This window comes from Pogona vitticeps, chromosome 2 (assembly GCF_051106095.1).
Source record: "Pogona vitticeps strain Pit_001003342236 chromosome 2, PviZW2.1, whole genome shotgun sequence".
Taxonomy (NCBI): Eukaryota; Metazoa; Chordata; class Lepidosauria; order Squamata; family Agamidae; genus Pogona; species Pogona vitticeps.
This window is the reverse complement of record NC_135784.1, coordinates 190,327,897-190,355,482: the sequence shown is the minus strand read 5'-3', so window position 1 is coordinate 190,355,482 and position 27,586 is coordinate 190,327,897. Positions and strand designations below refer to the sequence as shown.

The 27,586-nt window shown below is 45.9% G+C and overlaps 1 protein-coding gene across 26 annotated transcripts in view; it reads left to right on the top strand.

Annotated features, from left to right (window-relative positions):
• ADGRL3 (adhesion G protein-coupled receptor L3) overlaps positions 1-27,586 on the top strand; it is a 662,256-nt gene that overhangs the window by 242,413 nt on the left and 392,257 nt on the right. For all 26 annotated transcript variants that reach the window (XR_013542364.1, XR_013542366.1, XR_013542369.1 and 23 more), the window contains exon 3: positions 12,374-12,594. Coding sequence is in view for 19 of the 26 variants with exons in the window: in XM_072991729.2 (XP_072847830.1) it covers positions 12,540-12,594 (55 nt within the window). In the remaining 7 variants the exon portion in view is untranslated. The remainder of the gene's footprint in view (positions 1-12,373; positions 12,595-27,586) is intronic.

Below are 27,586 nucleotides of genomic sequence, written 5' to 3'. Positions count from 1 at the left end.
GGGATGTTTTTCAGGAACATTTTTCATAGCTCTGCCTTTTACAAGTAAGCTGTGTAAGAGCGCCAAGTCAAAACTCTTTCTCCCATCTGAAATATGCCTATCCCTTTTACTGGGAATTTTCAAGAGATCATTGAAAACTTGGTTGTTCAGACAGGCTTTCCCAGATATCACATAATCAGAGCACCACCTTATCTTATTAATCGTTTTCATATTGCCTTTTTCTTATTCTTTTTCATAATTTAAGTTGATTGCTATCTTTAATTTGATTTCTGTACTGTTATTATGTTGTGATTTTATTCAAAGTGTTATTTGTTGTTTTACCATGTTGTGAATCACCCAGAATAGCCTTGTAGTCAGATGGAGGCTATAGAAATTGAATGAATGAATGAATGAATGAATGAATGAATGAATGAATGAATGAATGAATGAATGAATGAATGAATGAATGAATGGGCAAGTGTGCAGCAGTGCATGAGCTTTCACTGTGAGTGTGTTGGGGTCTACAGATCTGTGATTTACAGTACCCCTAAAAAGGATGGGGAAGTGTGTGCCACTGTGAGTTTCTTTGACTTCTTAATTGTCATTTTGCAAAAGATGACAATTAGGGGCATATTGTACTTATTATTTGTTGTCCAGCATGCCATTTAAACATTTTCAAAGTCACCAGAGGATCTAGCCTTTTTTGGCTGGTAGTCACATTTGGTAGTCAATTGAGAATATTGTTGTGGATACCATCACAAAGTGGCTACCGTGGAAGTATGTCCATTTTAAACAACTGAATGCCTCGATTAGTGTGGTCAATTACAAAATATCAGTTTCACTGAAAGCAAAGTGATGAAGACCACACCAGGCATGGAAACAATGATTTGGTCCCCAAAAATCTTTTCAGAGTTATAGGTTTCTTCTATAACAAAGCACACAATTCATGGAAGTGGAAACTGGTTAGGCAAAAGTGGTGCCCCACTTGACGACAATAATCCGTTCCAGGAAAATCGCTGTTAAGCAAAATCGTCGTCAAGTGAGAAAAAAAACATTGAAATGCATTGAAAACCAGTTAATGTGTTCCAATGGGGGAAATACCTGATCGTCCAGCGAAGATTGCCCATAGAGAACCGCCAATCAGCTGTTTAAAATCACTGTCTCCTGTCCGGAAAGCAGCCATTTTTACAAAGGGAGGGAAGCCATTTTGCAGAACCAGAAAAATCATTGTTTAGAGAACAAACGGTTCGTGAAGCAGGCTCCTAATCAACATAATGCGAAAAAAACACATTGGAACCATCATTTTGCGATCGCAATAGCGATCGCAAAAAAGTCATCGTTAAGTGATTTCGACGTCATGTTGGGTAAGCGTCTAGCGGGGCAGCACTGTACCATAAAACACACCCATTACTCCTTCAAGTACAATATAACACATGTAAATTGGGCTTTCTCTGCAGTGGCACCATCTCTATGGAATGCTCTCTCATAGAAAATATTACAGGCCCCTCCCTTTGCATATTTAAAAATCTTCCCCCCCAAGAGAATCTCCCCGAATAGCTGGAACACTCCAGGAAGGAGGCAAGGAATAATATTGTATTGTAGCATGTTCCAGAAACTGTTTCACAGCCTATCTTGGCTTATGATTTATGTCTGGGATAGTCTATTGTCTGTATCATTGTACAATGCATGTTTAATTTGTTGTACACCACCCAGAGTAGCAGTTTGCTAGACAGGCCGTATATAAACTGAATGAACAAATGAACAAACGAATGAATAATCTTAAATGTGTATGTAGAAAATTCATTTGTAAGACAAGCCCTAACTCCATGCTGTTTTCCTAATCTTCATCCTGGCTTTCCTTAGCACCCTTGCCCTCCCCTCTTCATTTGCCCAGAAGCAGCTAGGCAGGTCTGTATTTCTTACTCTTTGTGACAGTCAAGATTAATCCGAGTAAAGCTCTGGCTTCCAGCCACTTGCCATCTTTTCAAGAATGCTTCAGGGGCCCAGAGGCATTTATGGGAAATGGAAGAGGTGGCTGAAAGCCTTGACGTTTGTTTGAAGAAGTTTCAGATGCTGGCAAGGCCGAGCACTACAATGGGCACCAAGGGACGTTTTCAGCTCTGCAACTGCTGCCCGAAGGTACTGTTACATACAGCACTGATGTTACCTGTCTGTCATGGGTTTGGAGGGAAAGTTCCATCCTATGGGGAGTGGAAGGCGGGACATCAGGAGGAGGGGCTGTATTGTATATATATGTGGAGTTTGTGTAGAGAAGAGGAGAAGCTGAAAAAGCTGTGAGAAGAAGCTTGAGTGGGAGTCTGTGTGTCAGACAGGGTACTACTGTGTGTCAGTCAGTACCAACCTGATAGGTTCAGGTGTCTGTATGGTTAGCCAGAACTGATAGGTTCAGGGTCTGTGCTTCAAGTTAAGTGTTCTGTGTGAACCAAACTGTGTGTATGTATGTTTGAGACTAAGCCACGTTACTGTATCTTATTCACCTGATCATTTTATTTTTCCCTGTGTGTTATTTAATAAACCTTGTTCTTTTATTTGTTAAAAATCCATCCCTGGTCTGTGTGACTTCTTATAGGGAATGGTTGGTGGCAGCTTAGTGAAACTGTGGCATATCCCAGTAGGTCTGGGTTTGTCACATTGATTGGTGTCCAGCGTGTGGGATACGACTGGTCCAGTTGTCCAGTGGTCCAGCAAAGCCTTGGCAAGTGTGCCCAGAGCAAGGGGGGTCTACTCAGGGACAATCTGAGAGCACGTAGGTAATCTTCTAGGTGTACCTCACGGGGAGGTGCGCTAGTAGAAGAACGTGTAACCTCAGATTGGGGACTAGATTAGGGAGCTCTGAGGCAACCTATTTTGGCGGGGAAAAAAAGCTGAGGCAAAACTGTGTAGTAGCAGTGATTTAGCCTGCCTGCTGAGAGGCCTAGCAGAGGGGGGTAGACTCTGGCTCGCAACTGTTGCAAGCTAGTGCTGAAGAACAGCAGTAATCTATAGAAAGCTGGTTCTGAGGCAAAAGGAAAAAAAAAAGTGGTCGCTTTATTTTGAGGCTTGACTTTTGAAAGCAGCCTGTTCTGGGGGGGGATTATGCCCTTGACTCGAAGCCAAATGGCAGAAATGGGTGAAGTGAAAGACCCCCAGGTAGACCAAGGTTCTGAGGATGAATTTGGCTCAGTGCAGGGTGACAGCACGGGAGAACAGAACCCAGAACTCAGAAAATTACTCCTAGCCCAACAGCATGAACTGAGGGTGAGGGAAATGGAGGAAAGATTAGAGAGAGAAAAAATGGAGGAAAGGGAAAGAGAGAAACAAAGGCAATATGAATTAGAGAGAGAGAGAATGGAAAGAGCAGAAAGATTGGAGAGAGAGAAAATGGCGTTTGAGTTAAGAAAATTGGAACTGATGAATCAGAACAATAATAACAATAGGGATTCTGAGGGAGGCCAATTGTCTAAAGCTGACCTGAAGAAATTCCCTGTGTACCACAAGGGTGATTGTCCTGAGGTGTTCTTTTCCCTCGTGGAAAGAGCGTTTGTGGACTTCTCAGTAAGGGAAACTGAGAAGATGACCATCATGCGATCTTTAATCAGTGGCAGCCTGGCAGAAGTCTATGCAGAGATGCCAGAGGAACTGATGAAAGATTTTGCAGAGTTTAAAAAACTGGTGTTTGCCAGACATGGGATAAATGCGGAACAGCTGAGGCAAAGATTCAGGTCAATCACCAAGAAACCAGAGCAGACTTTTACCCAAGTGGGGGCCCAATTGGTGAGGCTGCTAGAGAAATGGCTATCTCAGGAGGGGACAGAGACCTTTCAGCAGCTCAAAGACTTGATAGCGCTGGAACAGTTCTATTCAGTCCTGCATGGGGAACTGAAATTCCAGGTGAGGGAAAGGAAACCGAAATCTGTGGCAGAAGCAGCCGAGATCGCAGATTTTATTTCCCAAATAAGAAAGCCCTTGGGTGAGGGGAAATCGATGGGGAAACCTAAAGAAACCTACAGCAAGTACTCTCAGGGACCAGGGAAAAGCCAGCAAGGGGGAGGGGCCCATGGTGAAGGGAAGCCCTCAGACATGAAACCAAGACCTCATATTTTGGAGGGAAAACCAAAACAAGATGAGAAAGACTCAAAATATAGCAGAAAATGTTATTTCTGTCAGGGAAAGGGCCATCTAATCTCAGAGTGTGAGAAATTAAAGCAGCTAAAAGGAATTGTGCCTCAGGATTCGAGTGGAACCAAGCCAAAAGCTGTGTTCTGTGTCCAGAAAGAGCAAAGCCCCTTGTCACTGAGGGAGCCTGTTGCCATGGCTACTCAATCTGGAACAGTTACATCTGCTGATCAGGCTGAGGAAAATGGTCCTCTTGTGGAGGTCAAGCACTGCTTGCTCGTGAGAACAGATTCTCAGTTGTTTGAAACAGCAGGGGTGGACGTAGGAATACTTGACCATCAGTATCGGGGGCTGAGGGACACTTGTTCCCAGGTGACCCTGTGCCATCCAGATATTATTCCTAGGGAATATATAATCCCAAATGAGAGCATGAAGGTGGCAGGGATTGAGGGGCAGGTGATCTCACTGCCAGTAGCGGAGGTACCTGTGAACTTTCAAGGCTGGAGGGGAGTTTGGCGGCTAGCGATTTCATCGACTCTGCCAGCAGCCGTGCTCGTGGGAAATGACCTGGCTGAACATGTGAAACGGGTGCTAGTGATTACACGCTCACAAGCCACCACAGGGACAGTTCAGGGGGGTACTGATGAGCCAGAGACGGAAGCAGAGGGGAGTTCAGAAGCTGTGGTGGAAACCTTAACCACAAACAGCAAATTTGGCCAAGAGCAAAAGGCAGACGCCACTCTCCAAAAGTGTTTTGAACAGGTGACTGACGCCCAGCTAACACCTGAAACCCCAGTGAGATTTCTAGAGAAAAAGGGGATTTTGTATAGAGAGACCCTGAGGAATATCTCAAAAGGGGGAGATGGGATCAGAAGTCAGCTGGTGGTACCTGAAAAGTATCGCCCCATGATCTTACAAAGGGGGCACTCTGACATGTTTGCTGCACACTTAGGGGTGAACAAAACACAGCAGAGAATCACACAGAATTTTTACTGGCCTGACATAGGGAAGCAGATCAGGGAGTTCTGTAAACAATGTGATGTGTGTCAAAGGCAGGGGAATAGCCGCGACAGGACCAAAGCAAAGTTGTGCCCTTTGCCTGTGATTGACACTCCGTTCAAATGCATAGGGGTGGATATTGTGGGACCTTTGCCCAAGGCCACAAAGAGGGGGAACAGGTTCATTCTCACCATTGTGGACCATGCCACGAGGTACCCTGAAGCCATTCCCTTGACTAAATTGAAACTAACACAGTGGCAGATGCCTTGGTGGGGTATATGTCCAGGATGGGATTTGCCTCAGAAATAATCACAGATTTGGGCGCATCGTTTACGTTGAAGCTCATGAAACGGTTATGGCAAATCTGTGGAATTAAGCACAAGGAAACCACTGCCTATCACCCTGAAAGTAATGGGTTAACTGAGAAGTTCAATGGGACTCTAATGCGCATGATTAGGGCTTACTTGGCAGAGAATCCAAACAATTGGGACCAGAAGCTGCAATCCCTTTTGTTTGCTTATCGATCAGTGCCACAAGCCAGTACCGGGTTCAGTCCGTTTGAACTTTTATTTGGGAGAAGGGTGAAAGGGCCCCTTGATTTGATCAAACAAAATTGGGAACAGATCACCCAGGATGACCCACAAGACGTTGTGACATATATAGGCACTTTAAGGAATGACTTAAAGAGAAACCTAGAGCTAGCAGCAGAGACCCTGCAAGCTCAAAAGGTCAGAAAGAAAACTTGGGATGACCAGGAAGGCAGGGAGGGGCACTTTGACCCAGGGGAGGAAGTGCTTTGGCCTAGGCTCTGCAAAGAGCGCAAGTGTCAGCTGGGTAGCCCAGAAATAAAATACTTGGGTCACATAGTAGGGGGAGGAGTGATAAAACCCCTCGAGGCCAAGATAGAAGCAGTTCGTGATTGGCCCAGACCCAACACCAAGAAAAAAGTCAAATCATTTCTTGGGTTGGTGGGCTACTACAGAAAGTTCATCCCGAGGTTTAGCGAGATTGCGGCTCCGCTGACCGATCTGACGAGGAAGAAGACTGATGACCGCATCCCGTGGACCAGCGACTGTGAGGAGGCGTTCCAGAGGTTGAAGCAGGCGCTCATCAACTATCCAGTGCTGCGTGCTCCAGACTTCGACCGGGAGTTCATCATCTACACCGATGCGTCTAACAGCGGGGTAGGAGCAGTTCTTTGCCAGGAGGATGAAAATGGTGACCAGCATCCAGTGTCCTACCTGAGTAGGAAACTCCAGAAAGGTGAGAGACATTTGGCAACCGTGGAAAAGGAGTGCCTGGCCATAGTCTACGCGATCCAGAAGGCCAAGCCTTACATCTGGGGAAGACATTTTATTCTGTGCACTGACCATTCACCACTGCAATGGTTAAAGACAATGAAAACCCACAATAGTAAACTTATGACGTGGGCTTTAAACCTGCAAGACTATGACTTTGAAGTGAAGGTGGTCAGAGGGTCAGTGAACTGTGTTGCTGACGCCTTGTCAAGAAGACCTGAAGAATGAAGACGGCGAAAGAAACATGGACTATGTATATATTTTGATGACAAAAAGTCAAATGTGTCTGTTTATTAAACATGTTGGTTTGTATAAATAAAGGTAACTTGATGTATTGTTAATGGTAAATGTTTAAATGCCTAATAGAGTGTAAGTATAAGTAAGTATGGTATTGTATGTTATTATATGACTGTTTTTGGTTGTTTTGGGTCCAGGTTGTTTTTTGGTGAAAAGCACCTTAGCTTTCCCCCTACAAAACAACTTATAAAGAGGGGAGGTGTTACATACAGCACTGATGTTACCTGTCTGTCATGGGTTTGGAGGGAAAGTTCCATCCTATGGGGAGTGGAAGGCGGGACATCAGGAGGAGGGGCTGTATTGTATATATATGTGGAGTGTGTGTGGAGAAGAGGAGAAGCTGAAAAAGCTGTGAGAAGAAGCTTGAGTGGGAGTCTGTGTGTCAGACAGGGTACTACTGTGTGTCAGTCAGTACCAACCTGATAGGTTCAGGTGTCTGTATGGTTAGCCAGAACTGATAGGTTCAGGGTCTGTGCTTCAAGTTAAGTGTTCTGTGTGAACCAAACTGTGTGTATGTATGTTTGAGACTAAGCCACGTTACTGTATCTTATTCACCTGATCATTTTATTTTTCCCTGTGTGTTATTTAATAAACCTTGTTCTTTTATTTGTTAAAAATCCATCCCTGGTCTGTGTGACTTCTTATAGGGAATGGTTGGTGGCAGCTTAGTGAAACTGTGGCATATCCCAGTAGGTCTGGGTTTGTCACAGGTACCCATCATCTTACAAACTTCAACACTAGGCACATGCACAACATTTTGTACATGAAAGGAAATTAACATGCAGCAATGGCAAATCTGTGCCCTATTAGAACTGAAATTATATTAAATGCCTTCTGAGGTGTGAAAAGGTTAACTCAAGGAGAGTCTACAAGAAAACCACCCTAGTGTAAAACATAAATCTGTTTTACATTTAAAACTTTGTGTCACCCTGCAGCCAAAAATAGCAATGATCATTAAAGCAAAATTGTTCCTAAACATTAATAGAAATTTATTACATCTCACAGCTCTGAAAGACAATTAAACTTAATTTTCTTGGGGGCGGGGGGAGCTTTCCCACTGAAATTGCTGCCTGGCTAGATTGATTATTTATTTATTTATTAGCTAGCCTATTATCATGGAAAATTATTTTATCCCTGTGCATATTTTATACGGCACATTCCTTGAAGTGCTTTTTAACTAATTCACCTGATTCAATCATAGTATTCACCTCTTCAAGCTTTGCAAAAGCTGTAAAACTCACATTTTCTTTACAGATCATGCTTTATTCATATATACAGAGATCCCATAATAAAGAGGCAAGCCAGAAGTGGCACAACTTCATAATTTTTTTTTAGAACTAAACCTTACCAGGAAAGAGTTCATTCTTTAGTTAGTGATCTATGATGTTGCAGTTGGGTGGACTCTCAACATTGCATAGGCTGCGTGTAGGCTTCTGTAACAAATCCTTCCTTTGCCATCCTGCAACATTTTTCTTTCTGTCAGATGAAATCAAAAAGAGCATCTGTGAGTTCTTTGTGTTTGGGAGTTTTTTCCCATGGAAAAAATTATATAAGTGATTTTTGTGGGGGAGAACCATTTTCCCTCAGAAAAACGGGGAGAGTTGAGGCAATATGCAGGGTCTTTTTTTCACCTGCAAGAACCCAACTTCTTTTCTTGCCAAAAAAGGTCTCTAGACCCCAACACATTGATAGAGGTCAATGGGTTTGGTATGGCCCTCTTGATGCTCCTTGGTCTCTCAGCAGCTTTTGATACTGTTGACCACAGTACCCTCTTGGGCAGTCAGTCAGGAATGTGGGTTGGAGGGCAGACTCTGGTTCCAATCCTTTCTGAATGGCTGGATCCAGAGAATCCAGGTTGGGGAGAAATTGTCAGCCACTTGGATCCTGAATCGTGGGGTCCCTTAGGGATTGACTATCTCCCCAATTCTACATGAGCCTGCTGGGAGAGGTCATCAAGAAATTTGGCATGTGTTCTCATCAATATGTAGTCGAGACACTATCTTTCCTTTACATCCTCTGCAGTGGATGTTGTCTGGCTGTTGGAGCACAGTCTGGCCTTGGTTCTGGAATGTGTGTGTGTGTTTAGTCGTTTAGTCGTGTCCGACTCTTTGTGACCCCATCGACCAGAGCACGCCAGGCCCTCCTGTCCTCCACCACCCCCCGGAGTTGTGTCAGGTCCATGTTGGTTGCTTCGCAGACACTGTCCAGCCATCTCATCCTCGGTCGTCCCCCTCTCCTCCTGGTTCTGGAATAGATGAAGGGTAACAGGCTGAACTTGAACCTTGAGAAGACAGAGGTCCTCTTGCTCTGGGAGGTTCTCTGGAAAGGTCGGGACATATCCAACCTCGGTTGGATGCAGTTATCCTTCCACTTAAGGATTTTGTGTGTGTAACTTGCAAAAAGCAAAGCGTGCTGCTTATATACCGCCCCATAGTGCTTCAAGCACTCTCTGGGCGGTTTACAAGTTAATTATGCAGGCTACACATTGCCTTCCCAGCAAGCTGGGTACTCATTTTACCGACCTCAGAAAGATAGAGGGCTGAGTGAACCTTGAGCTGGCTACCTGGGATTGAACCCCAGGTCGTGTTTTGGCTGCAGTTTTGGCTGCAGTACAGCAATTTAACCAATGCACCACATGTGCTCCTAGATGCAGCCCTCTTTCTGGAACAACAGATGTTGGTCATGTCCAGGCCAGCTTTTAAATGATTTAGATTTATCACCCAGCTACACCCGTACCTGTATAGGGAATCTCTGACACCATTAGTGCATGTGCTGGTGATCTCTAAGACAGATTATTGTAACACTCTCTGTGTGAGGCTGCCCTTCAGGCTGGCCCAGAAATCACAGCAGATGCAGAATGTGGTGGCCAGGCTGGTGTCGGGAGTGAAGAAGTTGGATCACATCTCTCTGTTTCTGGCTCATTTGCATGGGCTTCCTGTTGTTTTCTGAGCCAGGCTACAGGTTCTGGTTCTAGCTTATAAAGCCCTTGGGGCTATGTTATCTATCAGAGAGTCTTTCCCTCAGAATGTTAGCCTGTCCCAACCCTTGCTTCGATGGGTGGCTACACCAAGTGAGGCAAAAAAATAAATAAATAAAGGTCACTAGAAATCCTGCCTTCTCTGTCATGGCCCCATCCCTATGGAATGGACTCCTATTGGAAGTACACCAGACCCCCCTCTCTATCCTTTAAGAGGATGTTAAAGACCGTTCTCTTTCAAGACGTATTTAAGGACATCCTCACTTAAGTTAATTTATATCTGTATTGCCACCACTATTCAGGTTTAACAAGATGTATGGTTTATTTGTGTATGTTGGGGTTTGTGGGGTTTGGATTGTTCCTTGCTGTAAACCACTTAAAGTAGTGCTCAGCACTAAGCCAAGCAGTCTATAAATGTATGAAATCAATCAGACAGTCAATCAATCAGTCAGTCAATCAGTTTCCCTTTTGTTTCAGCTCCTACATAGAGAAAAATGCTAGCCTTTCTACTCCAATGAAGCAGAAAAAAAAAATCTAGGAGTTCACCGTTTGTCCAATTCGGTTTCTCAATATACTGTATTGAGGGGAGGCCTCTTTTTTGTTGAGGATGTGAAAATGGGGTAGCATTCACAACACCCTTAGATCACTGTAGCTGAAATCATGTTGCTTAGTATAGTAAAGTTGCAGTAGAGTAGGCCTATGGAATCATTGGGAATATGGTGAATCAAGTCCTTCATAGGTTACATGGACTCAAATGGGTCTGCTTTAGTTGCCACTTACTGCTTTCACTGCACAATAATCTGTTAGGCAGTCCACAGCCTATTCGGCTGCCCACACAGAAGTTAATGGAAGTAAATTCTCCAAGAGGCTTTCTTCAGATCAATGCAGCCAGGGGATCAGAGATTGATATGGGGGGGGGGGGGGATGAAGCACAGCGGATCGCCTTGAGCAGTGTTACAGTAAGCTAAAAATGTCATGAAAAGAAACTCTAAAAGTCCTTCTGACTGAGGTAAAAATGGAAGGTGGGAAATAAATTTCCAGGAAGGTGGAGCACAAATTGCAACACAATCTTCACCCTCTTCCAGGACCTCCCTGGATGCAAGACTGTACTCTCTCATAACTGCTGGATGCTAGCAGGAAAAGGAGCATTGCAAGTATTTGCAAAAGATACATCTATTGATAGAGACTCCTCCAAAATCTAACATTTGGAAGGCCTGAAACCTGAAGAATGAGAGCCAGTCCTGAATTCTCCAATGACATTTTTCCAAAAACTATTCTGAGGTTTTCTTTTTCTTACTGCAGTAGAAGTCCAGTTTGAAGCATCTGTTCTCCAGAACTGAGTCCGTAGCACCAGCAGAGTGCCCCTGGATGACACCAGCTGGAGGAATTAGTGTAGAAAGCAAAATGATGTTCAGAGTGCCAGCACAGTTGCTGTTATTGCCACTCAAACTGACAGTGCAAGTCCAAAAGTTTTAGGAGGAAAGGAACAGATCTATGCTCTTGCTAACAGTGTGTTAATGATGAGCCCAGCTCTTAAAGTACTCTGAATTTTTTTCCTTCCTTTGGGAAAGTTAAGGTGAAATGATCCCGCCCCCATTTCTCTTCTCATAAATAAGGTTGAGATTTTTGAGTGGCTATTTGCACACAGCTATTGTTTGAGCGAGGATTCGGCTTAGACAGGCATACAGTATTACACAAACCCTCCAGCTTCTTAAGACAATGTTGACTACAAAGTTGCAAATGGTATTATAGAGATAATTGTAGTACTTTAAGTGTTACTGTTCGTAAATTGTTTAAGTCTTCAGACTGCCTAAGATGATTGTTCTTAAGGGTTTGGCAAGCTTTGCTCACTCTGCAGTCATAATATGTAGACGCTTCTTTAATTTGTTTGGTTTTCTTTCTCTCTTTTGGATGTTCTTTTCTTCTTCCTACATGTTTATGATACAAGCCGAAACATGAATGTGTAGGAAAGAGTACGGAGAGAGAGAAGAGAGTGCAAAGTCCTTGTAGGGGATCTAGCAATGTAATGATTTGCTTTGTTTTGTTGAGGGCTGTTCAGCCTGATCTACCTTATTTATTTGTTGGGAGAATAACTATAGGAAGGTGAACCATAGACAGCACTTTGGGCTATTCGGGGGGGGGGGGCTGAGCAAAGAGTGTTTGTTGTATGGGCCACATCCAGCTCCCGTGGGCATTTCTGCAGTCCCAAAAAATCTCCCATAGAAAAAGGCCACTTTCCTGATTTTTTAAAAAGTAGCATGCTTTTTCTTCCTTAAGGTCTATAGGTGCAGTGGTTTTCATTTGATGGGTCCTAGGCCATTTGGGGGAGACTGCGCAGCCCCTGATTTAGCTGGGGGGGGAGAATTTTGGCCTTCAAAACCCCTGAGGTTGTCCACAATTGAGCTACCTGGAGAACTGTGGGATATACAAATGCAACCGTTAAAATAAATGAAACCAAAATAATGATTGTAATTATTGCCGGAAACATTCTTAATGTTTTTTTTTAAAGAATGAAAGCTGTGCAGTAATGTTTGTATCATTGCTTCTGACCCATTTCTAGTTATAATGAACAAAAAAGAGAGAGAGAGTAATAAAGGCCTGCTGGGAAGAATTGGAGTTACTGCCCCCTTGGTACTTATGTATGACAAATATAAAAGGAAAACACCGAACAGAAATGCCTAATGTGGTGTTTTAACTTTATTTCTAGGTCTTGAATTTGGGACACTGAATTAAGCTTTCAACTTGGGGTTAGTCCATTGTGCCCCCCACCCCCGCCAGTTTGGATTAAAATTATCTCCTGGAGGATTGCTGGCATAGAGAAATCTTCTGCAACATTTCATTGCTGAAGTCCCCTTAAGGTTTGGACCACAGTCATGTGGTCACCACGGCTGCTACTCCTCATAGCTCTCTTGGCATCCACCGTCCATGGTAAGTTTACGATGCAATTATTTCATTTTGGGTGAATGGAAGCTTCAGAAATACAGCATTGATGATGCCACCAGTCCTTTGAAAATGAGAAATGTTTAATCCACATAGAGTTTGTTTTGTTTTGTTTCTGCCCATACTGTGACAAATGCACAGTTCTATAAGTCAGCTTGCCTTGGCAAGTGGCCCACTAGAAACAAATCGGTATCTAAATAGATTTATCCACAATGGGAAGTAATTTTTCTCCAATGGAGTTCCACTGGGATTTTTGAGAATTTTTACAGATAGCAAGCAAACATACATGTTGGAATTCACATGTGTATCATTTTCTGCTACAACAGACCGGTGCATTTTTCTTCTGCGTGAGCTTTTGCTTTGAATCACATTGCATGACACTGAGAAGCTCATGCCGCATGGTCGAAAATCTTGGGACTTTGGTAAGAGTAAAGCAGAAAAGTTTTACAGTTAAGCTTCAGACAAGAGGTAACTTGAATTCCAAGATACCAGTACATTATAGCTTTGTTTAACATAAGGGATATTAAAACAAAAGGGCAACACAATAAAACAAGAACTGATGCACAGCATACAGCAGTACAATGTCATGTTGGATAATCTGAACACAATCCAGTGTCATATTGCACCATTTCTGGAGTCATGCTCCTTATTGTCACTCTAATACGTCACATGAGTGATGGGACAGGGGTCCCTGAAATTTCCTTGATTCTCAAGATACCAGTGAGCATTCTGTAAATGACAACCGTAGGCTCTGCAAGGGGTACCTTTGGTGATAGGCAGAGAACTTGGTACATATATCAGTTAGGTCTGTGGGTCTGGAGGAGCCTAGATTGCTCATTTCACTTTTCCTGTAGCTATCAACCCTACTTTGTATTAACTTTAATTTACAATGTGACTTTTGAATCCCCCATTAATTATAAATCACAGAAAGTTTATTTTGGATTTGCTTTTTCTCTCTGCATTCTGGGTGTAGTTCCCCTTGAAGGCGGCAGCGGAAGATTCAGTTCTTAAAACAAACCACCCTACCTACTTCTGGTTAATGAATGTGGCGTATTGTGCTTCTGTATCCATGAATCAAAGCACTAGGAAATGGCCTTGCCAGCAGGAAAAAGGGATACCAAACTTTACATAGCAAAGGGCAGCTTGAATGTTTTAATTACCCATGTCAGCAATCCGGATGGTCTATAGCAGTGATGGCGAACCTATGGCATGCGTGCCACAGCTGAGTCCTTTCTGCAGGCATGCGAGCCGTAAGTCGCTGGATTGCTACTCCCCCCCCGCCAAACCTGCGGAGGCGGCTGCAGCCGTGGTGCTGGTGCTTTGACAGGTGGCGGGCCAGGATCTGAAGCAGCTGGCGCTGGCGGCGGATCCAGAGTGGGATCTCGAGGCACCTCCGTGCCCGGGATTCCCCTTTCCGCCGCCACTTCTGGTTCTGCTGTATCTATAGGATAATCTCTGGTACTCACAAAGAGGCACCAAGCAGGAGTAAATCCTGGAACCTAATCAGTCAACCACTTCTCACTCAAACACAAAGCAATTGTCAGGGCTGTTTTTCAACAAGTCCTCTAGGTTGTTGTGGTCACCTATTCCTGAATTTTATTTTTAAAAATCGTAACTCAAAAACCCTGTGACTGAACTTCCACAAATGTGACACAGAGCAAGAGCAGAGTGTCTGCTGCACATGTGCCAAATCTGGTGCTGATCCAAAGCCCAGTTTCAAGGTTATAATGTTTTGGGCTCCCTCCCCCCATTAAAAAAAAAGTCCTGTGGGATGTGGATTTGCTCACAGTAACATAGATGCGCAGAAGAAGAAGCAGCTCTGATTATATGCAGAGACTACATCTGCAGTTTCTAATCTAGTGCATCTGTAGGTGACTTTGGCAAATCTGGGGGTATAAATCCATCTCGCCACTGCCATATTTCAGTGGCATATCAGAAAAAGCTATGAAAACCAGTGAAAGGGACTTTTTTTTTTTAAATTGAGTTTTCAAGTAAAGAATTTCTATGGGAAGGTATACAACAAAGGAATTTGTTGCAGGCCCACTAAGTCAGTGGAACTTACAAAGAAGTGGGCTAATCAGATTCCCACTGATTCAGTGGACCAGTTCTTGTTGTGACGTATTACTGGATTTCAGCCAATGTGCTGTAATGTAGTTTACTACTACTGAAATTCAGCAGTGTGACATGCCTCTACGTTTCAGGGATGTGTTTTCTTGGGAGAGCCCATGGGTGAATGTATGGAAGAATGGCTGTGGGCTCAGGGTCTTTATAGATGTGACAATGAAGCTCAGGAGAAATTTTTTTCTACCCAAGGACCGAACTGATCTCTGGCTGAGATGTCAGGAATCTCATGCAGATTGTGGATAGAGGAACCCCTTTGCCTCTCGGCACTAGGACAGAAAAAGGCTATATAGCCAACTTTCAGCAGGCGAAAGCTGCCGGTACTTTTATTTATTTATTATTTTATTTATTTTATTTATATCCCGCCTTTCTAGTCTCATTGAAACCACTCTAGGCGGCTTACAGCAAGCACAATAAAATATATTAAAACAATTTTAAATAGGGGAAAAACTTTAGACAAGATGGGACAAACACTAAGAAAGGGGAAAAAGAGGGAAGATTAGGAGTTGGCTGAGGGGAAGGCCCACCGAAACATCAGTGTTTTTAATTGATTTTTAAAATACCCAGCGAGGGAGCCGCGCAAATGTCAGGGGGAAGGTTATTCCAGAGGCAAGGAGCCACCGCCGAGAAGGCCCAATTTCTTGTCTTTTCTTTCCGGGCCTCCCTCGGTGTTAGGCTCCTCAGCCTCACCTCCTGACTCACGCGAGTGACACGGGTAGAACTTGGTGGAAGTAGGCGTTCCACCAAGTATCGAGGCCCTAAGTCATTTAGGGCTTTATACGTAAGCATGAACACTTTGAAGTCGATGCGGAATCGGATGGGCAGCCAATGCAACACGGCCAGAGTGGGTGAAATGTGTTGGTATTTTTTCACACCACTGAGGAGTCTGGCCATGGCATTCTGCACCACCTGTAGTTTCCGCAGCAGCCTCAAAGGCAGCCCCACGTAGAGCGCATTGCAGTGGTCTAATCTTGAGATTACGAGCGCATGTACCAAGGTAGTGAGGGCCCCCACATCAAGATAGGGCCGCAGCTGGGCTATCCGCTTAAGGTGATAAAAGGCGGTTCGGACCACGGACGCCACCTGGGATTCCATAGTGAGCGCCGGGTCCAGATGGATCCCCAAACTGCGGACCCCATCCTTGGCAGGTAGGGTCACCCCCCCCAAAAGAGAGGGAATTTCCCAAACCCCCCCCCCACTGTGGGGACACCCAACCTCAGCACCTCCATCTTGTCCGGGTTCAGCCTCAGCCCATTCTCCTTCATCCATTGCGGACCATAACAATAGGTCTGTGCTCCCTGCGAGGGGGGAGGGCCATGTTGAGGTTACATTTTATTAGGTGGTGATCCGACCATGACAAAGGAACCGACTCAAGGTCAGTCACTATCGGACCGCTCTCGCTCCAATTGGTGGAAAAAACCAGGTCAAGTGTATGGCCGCCCACATGGGTGGGGCCGATGATATGTTGGGACATGTTCAAGAAGGCCATGGTCTCCAAGAACTCAAGAGCTGGTCCGGAAGTCTCTGCCCCCGCATGCACGTTGAAGTCCCCCAAAACCAGCAGCTTCGGGGAACCCAGCAGTGCCGCAGAGACAAAGTCCACCAGCTCCGGTACAGAAATGGCTGGGTCGCGGGGAGCACGGTAGCCCAGCAAGATCCCAATACCGTCCCTGGCCCCAATCGACACGTGGAGGGCCTCTAGACCTGGCTTTACCACCGAGGAGCGCCTCATAACCTCCAAGATGGAGTTATGAACAATGGCAACTCCCCCCCCGTCCCTCCAGTCTACCCTGGTGCTGGACAGCATAACCGGGAGGACAGATGAGTGCTAGGGGTGGACCCCCCTCTCCGCCTATCCATGTTTCGGTTATGCATGCCAGGTCTGCATCCTCCTCCAGGGTAAGGTCGTGGATTACCTGGGCCTTATTGGATGCAGACCTGGCATTCAACAACACCAGGCGTAGAGTGGAAAGATGGCTGAACTGACTGCCTCGATACTGAGGGTTGGTCTCAGTCTCAGAACAATGGACAGCCTTCAAACATCTGTCCCTCGTTCTTCTTACACGAGTGGGGACTGCGCCAACGCCATATCTTCCTCTACCCATGACCACAGAAATATTTTGGGGCCCCTCGCTGGGAGGGCAGGCCTTCCATTCCATATCCAAAAAGGGGAGGGAAGGGAGGGAAAGGGGGAGAGGAAAGGGAGGAGGTAGGGGGAGAAATGAAGGAGGATGAAAGAAAAAAGAAGAAAAAATATATAAAGCAAAAATTAACTTAATACAAATAAATCAAATAACAAAAAAAAACCATATACAATAAACAGTGCATGTAAATAATATACATAAAGTAAGCGGGCATAGATTAAATACAATTAATAATAATATCAAAATGAAAATAACAATAAAAATAAAAGGAAAAAAGAATCTACTTATAATAAATAAAAATTAACTTAATACAAATAAATCAAATAAACGAAGAAAAAAATTGAATAAAAATTGACCAAATACAATATACCAGTGCATATAAATAACATATGTAAAGTAAACAACCATAAAATTAAATATAATTAATCAAATATCAAAGTAGGAAGAAAAAAAACCCACACTATTTACCCCCCACCCAGCGCCCAGAGCAGTCCTTCTCCCCCACGTGGCCTTGCTCTTTCTGATGTAGCTGGCCTGGATGTTAATGGCGGCATTGGTGTCCAGTGTTCTTTAAAGGGCCAGAAGTCACTGTTTTTAACAAAGGGCCCAGGGTCCACGATGTTGTAGATCAGCAGGGTCAGAGGCACCAAGAACCGAGCTGGGGAGGACTCAAACCCAGCCATTTCCCACCCTTGGGTTAGGGAGACATCCTTAACAGATGGAAAGAAGCGAGCGGAGAGGGGGGGCCTGGGGGGAGATCTTCCAGCATGGCGACTGGCGTTTGAACGCCCCGTCGCTCACACAACCCCGCAGGCTCCCACAGGCTCCCACGAAGACCCCGCACCTTGTGGCTACCTCCAGACTCGGCGCTCCAAACTCAGTCCACCCCTCCGCCGGGATCTAATCACTGTCCGGGTGCCAGCCACCGGAACTCTCCGTTGCTGGGTCTCGCTGCCAGAGCCTCCGCTTGGATGCCTCCCGGGATCAGGCAGGGAACAGGCAGGGTGCCTCCAAGCTCCGCCGAGCGATCTTCCGACGACCCTCGCCTCCCGAGCTCCGAAACCAGCCTCCTCTGGTGGTCAGAAGGGCTGCCGGGCCTCCGAGCCCAGCCAGAGGTCGGAGGAGCGCCCTCCCGATCTCCTGCTCCAACTCCAGCCCTGGCTTACGAGCTCCAGCTCCGGCCACGCTGCCCTGGTCTACAGATCTTCTCCCCTCCTGCAGGTACCGCTCCTGCTCGGCGCTCGCCCGCCTTCACCGATGACCAGTGGAGAAGGCTCCCGAGTCTCCGCGCCCAGCTGGAGGTCGGAGGAACGCACCCGCAAACTCCCGCTCCTACTCCGGCCCCCTTTTGCGAGGCGCTGCTCGGCCCCGTGGCCCCAAACACACCCCGGCGATCAGGTATCAGACGGAGGGGGGAGGCAGATGGGGGAAGCAAACGGGGGAACAAAAAAAAGAGAAAGAAAGAAAAAGTAAGAAGAGAGGGGTAGAAAAGCAAAAAAAAGAAGAAGAGAAAGTTGGAAAGAGCAGAAGGCAAACCGAGTTGTCAAGGCTCCTCCTTGACAACTCAGGAATCATAGTCACTGTTAATTTATCGGTATACCACATTTTGCTCAGAGCAGTTCACAAAAACAAATAGATGCAATATCATGTGTTGTAACATACAACATAAATACATTATTATACACCATAACATTACAGTTCACATACAACATTGTATGAAGTGAAAGAACGAAATATACAGATAAGCCAATGCTGGCATCGACGAAAGTAAACTGAAATTATAAAATTCATTTTTCATTGTTATATTGTTCGCATTAAGAGACCTAACCAAAAAATAACTTGCTCAGATCAAATTCACAGCAAAAAGAGAGAGAGAGAAATAATCAAATTTCTGGAGGGGATTTGGATAATTCACCCTTAAGCAGTAGGTAGAGACCTGCTTCTTACTCAGGTCTCATGCGCTAAACAAAAAAAAGGGGGCGCCTCCAGCCCCATAGGAAGTTCTCCCGTTAGGCCAGCCTTTAAACAACAGAGAATTAACAGAGGCAAGATAGGACCACCGTGTGTCGAGGGGAGAGAAAAAATAGAGATGCCATATTACTTGTTGGTCAAGTTTTATATAGATGTTAGACAGGCTACCTGTTGCTCATTCAGCCAACTAGCTGGGCCAGACTTTACATTTCATTTTTCAAAAGAGGCAGAGCCCTATCCCTTATAGTTACTGCTGAAACCAATCCCTTTAGCAAGAAGAAATAAGCCTTTTCACCTGATTTAGCCAATGAGTGAAGCCTTCCACAGTGTAACCGGAACTCAGAGCTATGAACATCAAAGATGTACGGGTAAACATACATAGCCTGAAAACAGTGTATAGAAAGCTGGTAACATGGCAAATTTGATCACTATCTCCCTAATGTTGGTTTGTCTGCCTTGGTTACCTGCGACATCTCCGATCAAGTTCAAGGTTTTGGTGCTCACCCAGAACACCCTTCACAGTTTGGGATCCTGTTACTTGGCAGAGCGTCTTTCCCCGAGATCATTTACCTGTGCCACCATATCCTCCAACTGGCCACGCCAAAAGAGGCAAGGAAAACATCAACCAGAAGCCAGGCCTTCTCGGCTGTGGCACTAACTCTTTGGAACTGGCTCCCAGTCAATCTGCATCAGACGCCCTCTCTGCCTCCCTTTAAGAGACTGCTGAAGATGTTGTTCTTCAGAGAGGCTTTTGATTACAAACTCGTATGAATTTTCATTTTGGTCTTTTCCCCTGCCATTTTATTGTGAAATGATGCACTATCCTGGGTTTGTATTTCAGTCTGATTTGACTTTTCCATTTATGATGCTCTTTGTTCCTTTTATTATGGTTTGTTTGTTTTTTACCATTTGTTAAATGCCCAGAAGACTGCATTGGATTAATGGTGTGATGTATATAAATTGATAAAATAAAATAACCTATACCTATGCATGTTAACTGAGTGATTCTGGAAGCTGTAGCCCACAAAGAGAACTTTCCAACTCTGATAGTGTGCCTTTTACTACCTTTTCTGTTTTGGCAGGAGGGCTTTAACTCAATGACTCCTGAGGTTCTACAGTTCTATTATACAATGAGTCTATGATTCTTCAGCGTGGTCTTCTGTGAATACACACATAAAGGGTTAACCAGCGCCAGCGTAGGTCTCTTCGGAATGTTCCAGAGCTCTGAAAAAGAAACAAAGTTAGGGCTGCCTATACCGCGCATGCTCCGCCCACCCAAGCCTCAGTTCCATTTCTCCGCCGGATGAAGTGGTTCTCTTTGGATCTCAGCTCTTTAGATTGTTCTTATTTCGCTAAATTACTGGCTTGTTTCCTCTGGTTTTTTGACCCTAGCCTGTTTACCGACTACTCTGCTGCCTACTGTTTGGACTGGTAACGTTTTTCCCTCTTTTTTTCGCCCTTTGGGCTTCCCTCCGTTTTTTCCCGCCCTTTTCAACGGACGCCTGTTTGCCTTCCTTATGCCCCCCCCCCACCATCGGGCCCTTTCAGAAAGTGCGTGCTCTGTTCAGCTAAGATTCCTCATCAAGACGGGCACGACACTTGTTTGATCTGCCTTGGTGAATCGCATTCTCCTCAGGACTGCAGGCACTGCAAAGCGTTCACCAAGGCTGCCCTGAAAGCTCGACAGAGACGCCTTCAGCTCCATCTGTGGGACGCTGCTCTTTCGGCTTCTAAACCCTCAGCCATGGAGCTCCCCTCGGCTTCGCTGTCTACGTCCACGGGGCAAGAGCTTACCTTGCAGCCAGCGCCTAAAGCGACGGACGCTTCAGCTGCTAAGCCTCTAAAAAGATCTTCAAAGGCTAAAAAATCTTCTGCAGCTCAGGCGGGCTCCGCTCCCAAACCTGCAAAACAATTGAAGACGAAAGCGTCGGTAAAATCTCTGGACGCACCAGGTCAAGCGCTGCCTGCCTCCCTATCCCTGCTTTCTCCTATCTTGGAAGCTTCTCTAAGGGATAAGGGTTCTACATCGGAGGCAACTACACCAATCCCTCCAAGGCAGGCTGAGCCGATTCGACCCCTTGGCGCTCCCTCTCCCACGCCAGGTCAGCTTGTACGAGCCACTACAAGCTTGGGTTCTGGCCATTCCAGCCCTATTTCCTCTGGGCGGCCATCTCCGGCTCATTCCGTGTCTCCGTTGCCTTCACACTCCCCCTCGATCCCGCGCAAAAACAAGGAGAAGCGCAAACATCTTTCGCGCGATCGACATCGGTCGTCGCACAGGGGGAGTGTCGAGAGACACCACCGTTCTCGACGTCGCCGGCATTCTTCATCTGACTCGTCCTCGACCTCGTCGGGACGGCACAAACGACGTCGTCACCATCGTCGGAGGCGTTCATCGACTTCTTCATCTTCCACGTCGACTCCTCGCCGCCATTGACGTCGACGCGTCAAGTACATCTATGTTTCATCTTCTGCTTCCTCTGCTTCGGATTCGTCACCACCTCGGAAGCGTCGACGTCGGCGGCGGCGCCCTCTCGATCCCGCTGCCCCGCAACTCCCCGGACCCGATCTACCTCCTCAGCCTCCTCTCCCATCTATCCCGGCACCCCAACTGCAGCCAACTCCTCGGCTCGACGTCGAACCTCGACGTCCTAAGAAGCATGGGATCTCTTCTTCGGAGGATGACTCCCCTTTCTCGTCTCAGGATTCTGTTTCCGAGGAGACCCCGTCTGAAAGACCTAAACTGGATGATTTGCCTCTTGGAGAAACAGTGGGATCCGACACCAGTGATCCCCATGAGTCATCCCCATCTGAAGATTTCTCCTCATATTCTCAGATGCTGGCACGTTTAGCCAAGGCTCTTAAGCTTCGCATGGATGAGCCCCCACCCCCGGAGGAAGACCTCATCTTTGGGGACATTAATAAAGAGAGGTCCCCTCCACCCAGCCTTTCTTATCTCCCAGCATTGCTTTCAATCATCAAGGACTTCTGGGACCACCCTTCCACATCGGTTCCCCTCCCTAAAAGAACTGAAAACATGTATAGAATCAATGACGAGGATGCCAAGTTTCTCCTGAAACATCCTATCCCGAACTCTCTCATTGTGGAATCTAGCTGCTCCAAACCTTCCGGGCGTGCCCACGTTGTACCAACTAACAAGGAAGGCAGAAAACTGGAAATGTTGGGCAGGAGGCTTTATTCTCTCATCTCCTTTGTTTTACGTGTGGCTAACTATCAGACAGCTCTTGGTGCATATCAAAAACAGCTGTGGCTCAAGATCATGCCTGCCTTGAAACTGCTACCTGACGAAGTTAAGCAGGGCTATATGAACACCTACGAGGAAGCTCAGACTGTCTCGAAATATCAAAGAATCGCCACTAGACATTCTGTGGAGGCGGCTGCCAGGATCTTAGTCTCATGCATATCACTTCGCAGACACGCTTGGCTACGATCTGCAAACATTTTAGAGGATGTAAAGGCCAAAGTTGAAGATCTACCCTTTGATGCCTCAGGTCTTTTCCATAGTAAAACCGACAGTCATCTCGAGGATGTTCACAAGGCTAAAAAGACTGCTAAGTCTTATTATATTCAGCCTCAACCCAGGTTTTCTAAACCATACTGGAAACAGTCACCTAATCGTTATCAGCATTCTCCTCAATTCAGAAGCTATAAGAATCAATCTCAATCCAGGGTAACGTCCGCTCCCACCACCTCGCAGATTTACCGTAATCAGCCTTCTCAACGACGCCAATCGTACAAACCACCTGCCAAGAAACAAAAACATTTTCTTTGACTTACCTCCGACTTCATCCTTTCTCGGCTCCGATACAAGGCTCCAACCGTTCTTCTCAAACTGGTCCGCCATCACAAACGATTCCTGGGTTCTGGATATAATCTCCTCCGGTTACAGACTGGAATTTCTCGACCACCCTCCTTTGGGTCATTTAGAATTTACTTCTTTCGACTCCTCCCTACAAGAAGAGGTAAATTCCCTGCAAGAGACATCTCAAACGGCTTCTATTCCAGATATTTCGCCGTTCCCAAAAAAGGAGGAGGCATACGCCCCATTCTGGATCTCAGGCTTCTCAACACTTACCTGCACACCCGTCGCTTCCGCATGGTGACGTTGGAATCCATCATCCACCTCCTAAAAAGAAAAAACTGGTTCACCGTCATAGACCTAAAGGACGCTTACTTTCATATCACCATTCATCCCGCTCATCGCAAATTTCTCAGGTTCATTTTCCAAGATGTTATTTACCAGTTTCTCGCCCTTCCCTTCGGTTTGGCTACAGCTCCCCGTACTTTTACAAAATGTATGGCGCCTGTTGCAGCGTTTCTAAGGCTGCACGGCGTGCAGGTGTTTCCGTACATCAACGATTGGTTACTCGTCGCATCATCCAAACGTCAAGCCGCAAGAAACACCAACTACACCCTTCAAGTGCTACACAGTCTGGGCCTTACTGTGAATTACAAGAAATCCCACCTCAATCCCTCCAAGATCATCCACTACATCGGGGCAAAACTAGATGCCTCCAAAGGCCGGATTTTTCTCCCGCGAAACCGAATACAAAAGATCCGCAAGGCTGTAAAAAAGTTCAAGCCAGGGGCAAAGGTGTCTGCCGCACACGCTCAGCACCTTCTGGGCCTGATGTCATCCACGACCCCCTGTCTTTCTCATGCCAGGCTGAAACTCAGGTCTCTTCAGGTTTGGCTACTATCCCTATTCAATCCCTTGCGAGATCCTCAACACAAGCGTCTCAGAGTCACCCCGGAACTCTCCCGACAACTTCAATGGTGGACCTACGCCCCTCATTTGCGAATAGGTCGCCCCTTTCGGCCTCTCAAATTGACTGTTCAAGTCACCTCGGATGCGAGCCCCACAGGGTGGGGAGCCCATTGCGGCCGTCATTCTGTTCATGCTCTATGGTCACACCAGGAGCGTCTGTTCCACATCAACCTACTAGAAGTACTAGCGATCATCAAAGCCTTGAGAGCCTTCTTTCCACTAGTACATGGCTGTGGTGTTCAGGTTGTCACAGACAACACAACGGCCATGTACTACCTCAACAAACAAGGGGGTACCCGCTCTCACTCCCTGCTGTTTCTAACAGTAACTCTCTGGGAATGGTGTTATCGTCACCACATTTTTCTTCGAGCCATTCATGTGTCCACAGAAGACAACTCGCGGGCGGACGAGCTCAGCCGTCGCAGCAGTCAGATGCACGAATGGGAACTCAACCCTTCAGTGTTCCTTCATCTATGCCACTGTTGGGGCACTCCGATCTTGGATGTTTTTGCGACGGAGCGCAACAAGAAGTGTCCCCGTTACGCCTCCAAAGCGGGACGGGGTCTGCAATCGGAAGGGGATGCTTTCATGATCTCTTGGAGAATGGGCCTTCTTTACCTCTTCCCCCCATTCCCGTTGGTTCACAGGACAATAGTGAAGCTTTCTCACGATCCTGTCCCTGCGATTCTCATAGCGCCCTTCTGGCCACGCCAGCCGTGGTTTCCCACTCTGCTCACACTCTCATCGGACTACATCAAGCTCCCCCCTCTTCCAGACCTCCTTTCTCAGGATGCGGGGAAGATTCTCCACCCCGATATCGACACGATTCATCTCACAGCGTGGAGAATATGCCCGAAATCAAAGAGATTTTAGATAAGTCAAGAAAGGACTCTACTTCCTTGTTATATGGCTACAAATGGAAGAGCTTCCTGAAATTCACTTCCGAAAGGGGTCTACCTTCATCGCCTACCTCCCTTTCGGCTCTGTTGCAATTTTTGCGTTACCTGTTCGACTTTCACTTATCTGTGTCCACTCTCAAAGTTTATGTTGCTGCCATCGTGTCCTTTCAACCCACGGGATCTTCGGCATCTCGTCTGTTTTCTCACCCCACTGTCAAAACTTTCCTTAAAGGGGTTGCACACGCAAGGCCTCCAGTCAAACGACCAGTCCCACAATGGTCTCTCCACTTGGTCCTTCAAGCTCTGATGCGGCCACCTTTCGAGCCACTTGCTACCTGTGATCTGAAGATGTTATCCTTCAAGGTGTTGTTTTTGGTCGCGATTACTTCGGCTAGGAGGGCCAGTGAGCTTGCCGCACTTAGAGCTGATCAACCTTTTCTACAGTTCTATCATGACAAGGTCATCCTTCATACAGATGTCTCCTTTCTGCCTAAGGTGGTTTCTGACTTTCATGTAAATCAGCCAATCATTCTGCCAACTTTGTTCTCTTCACCATCTAATGACACTGAGCGCATGCTCCACTCTCTGGATGTCAGGCGTGCTCTTTCTTTCTATGTTTCTCGGACCGAGGACTTTCGTCTATCACCTAAACTCTTTTTGTGTTTCTACGGTCAAAAGAAGGGTCTTCCAGCTTCCTCCTCTTTGCTCTCTAGATGGTTGGTTTCGGTTATCTCCTTGGCCTACGACCTTCAACATCGAACACCTCCAGATGGTCTCCGGGCTCACTCCACGAGAGCTGTGTCTTCTTCAGCGGCTTTGCTTCGTGGTGTGGACTTGTCAGATATATGCAGGACTGCTACATGGTCCCGAGTATCCACGTTTATCTCACATTATCGTCTGGATCTCAGGGCCAAACAGGAAACGAGATTTGGGAGAGCTGTGCTGTCTTCTGCCCTTCAGTGACGGCCCTCCCTCCGGTAAGATAGCTTGCTAGTCACCCTTTATGTGTGTATTCACAGAAGACCACGCTGAAGAAAGACGGGTTACTTACCTGTAACCATGGTTCTTCAAGTGGTCATTCTGTGAATTCACACAACCCACCCGACCTCCCCGCTATCCGTCACTGCGTTTGCGAGCATTGATTACTTATCTGTGGCGGATAAACGGAACTGAGGCTTGGGTGGGCGGAGCATGCGCGGTATAGGCAGCCCTAACTTTGTTTCTTTTTCAGAGCTCTGGAACATTCCGAAGAGACCTACGCTGGCGCTGGTTAACCCTTTATGTGTGAATTCACAGAATGACCACTTGAAGAACCATGGTTACAGGTAAGTAACCCGTCTTTTTATGGCCTCCAGAAATATCCACTCCATCTTCCACAGGTTTCTGGGAGCTTAGCTGGGACATTAGGTAGACACTGCCTGGACGAAAAGAAAAGCTGGCAGAAACAAAGGAGAGGGGTTATAAACTATTAGAAGCTTTTGTTAGTTGTGGCTACTCAGGATTGTAAAACTTTTTCAGATGGCAACAAAAAAATCAAGTTTTTCTTCTGGTGGGTGAGATTACTAGAGATTTTTCTATATTTTTTGGTATTTTTTTTTAAATCCACCACAAAATGCTTTTCAAAATGCATGATTTTTTTGGGTACAAAATACAAGGTTTTCTGGGCAGAATATTAGGCTTATTAGTACTGCTGCTGATCAAAGAAAGTGCTGGTCTTGTCTTGTATTATGGAGGAACAAAATTATCATCATCTTAGAGCTGCAGAGCTGTGTGTGAATCATCGAGTCTAGCCACTCTCAAGGAGGCACAGTGGGGATGGAACTCCCAACGTCTGCTCTACAGCCAGATACCTAAACCACAGAGCTACCCCACCATGGGGGGGAGGATGGCTGTATGGGGCAGAAATCTGAAATGCCGTGCATATAATTCATACAGTACACTAAAGCCTGCAATGCAAATATGGATATAAGTAAGGAGAAGCTTCTACCTGGTATCTCATCACTAATCCCTCTGTACTGCTACCTAAAATTCTCACAGGCGACGAGGAACCTTACTCCCAGGGTCTTTGTAAAGAGAGCTCCTCACAGATCAAGAGATTATAATAATCAGCTACCTCTTCCTAGAGAGCTGTGGAATTACCAGTTTGGAGAACTGGGCATTACCTGGTTCCCTTGGCATCAGATAAACTCATTTATTGGACAATCCAAGATTAGGGGACAAGCCACAAGAAGTCTTACTGGATCTGAGGGTTTCCTCTTCTCTTTACATGGGGCTAACAAAGAGATGGTTTCCTCACTTGATTCAATTCCAGTTGAACAAGTTGTGGTTTTGCCACAGGGTCTGTGAGAAACCTGGGGAAGGGATTGGAACATTACGATAAGGATGGGGGGAATGGTTGGATGTGTTCAGAAAGCTTCCCTTTAAAGCTGTGTCAGGAATCCCTTGGGAAACAGCATGGAAAATACTTCAAAAGTGGCATTTAACTCCACTCCAGATGTCCCACATTAACTCCACAATTAACGACAATGTCAGAGGTATTGTAAGGCAATTTTCAGCAACTTTGGTGAATAAGGGTAGCAAGGAAGTTAGTTTAATTACAGTAAATCCTCAGAAAAGATTTATACTCTGCTACAACATGTCAAATTCGACTTTCTCGAAGAGGGGAAGTAACCAACCAGGTCCCAATTAACATTAGAATGGGTGGAACAGAGGATTATTCTATGAAGACTTACAACACCTTCTAGAACTGACATCAAAGAAAGATGTTCTTCTCATTCTAGGGGATTGGAATGCTAAGGTAGGGAGTCAAGAGATAAAAGGAACAACACGGAAGTTTGGCCTTGGAGTTCAAAACGAAGCAGGGCAAAGGCTAAGAGAGTTTTGTGAAGAGAACAAGCTGGTCATCACAAACACTCTTTTCCAACAACACAAGAGGCGACTCTACACATGGAAATCACCAGATGGGCAATACCGAAATCAGGTTGATTATATTCTCTGCAGCCAAAGATGGAGAAACTCAATACAGTCAGCAAAAACAAGGTCTGGAGCTGATTGTG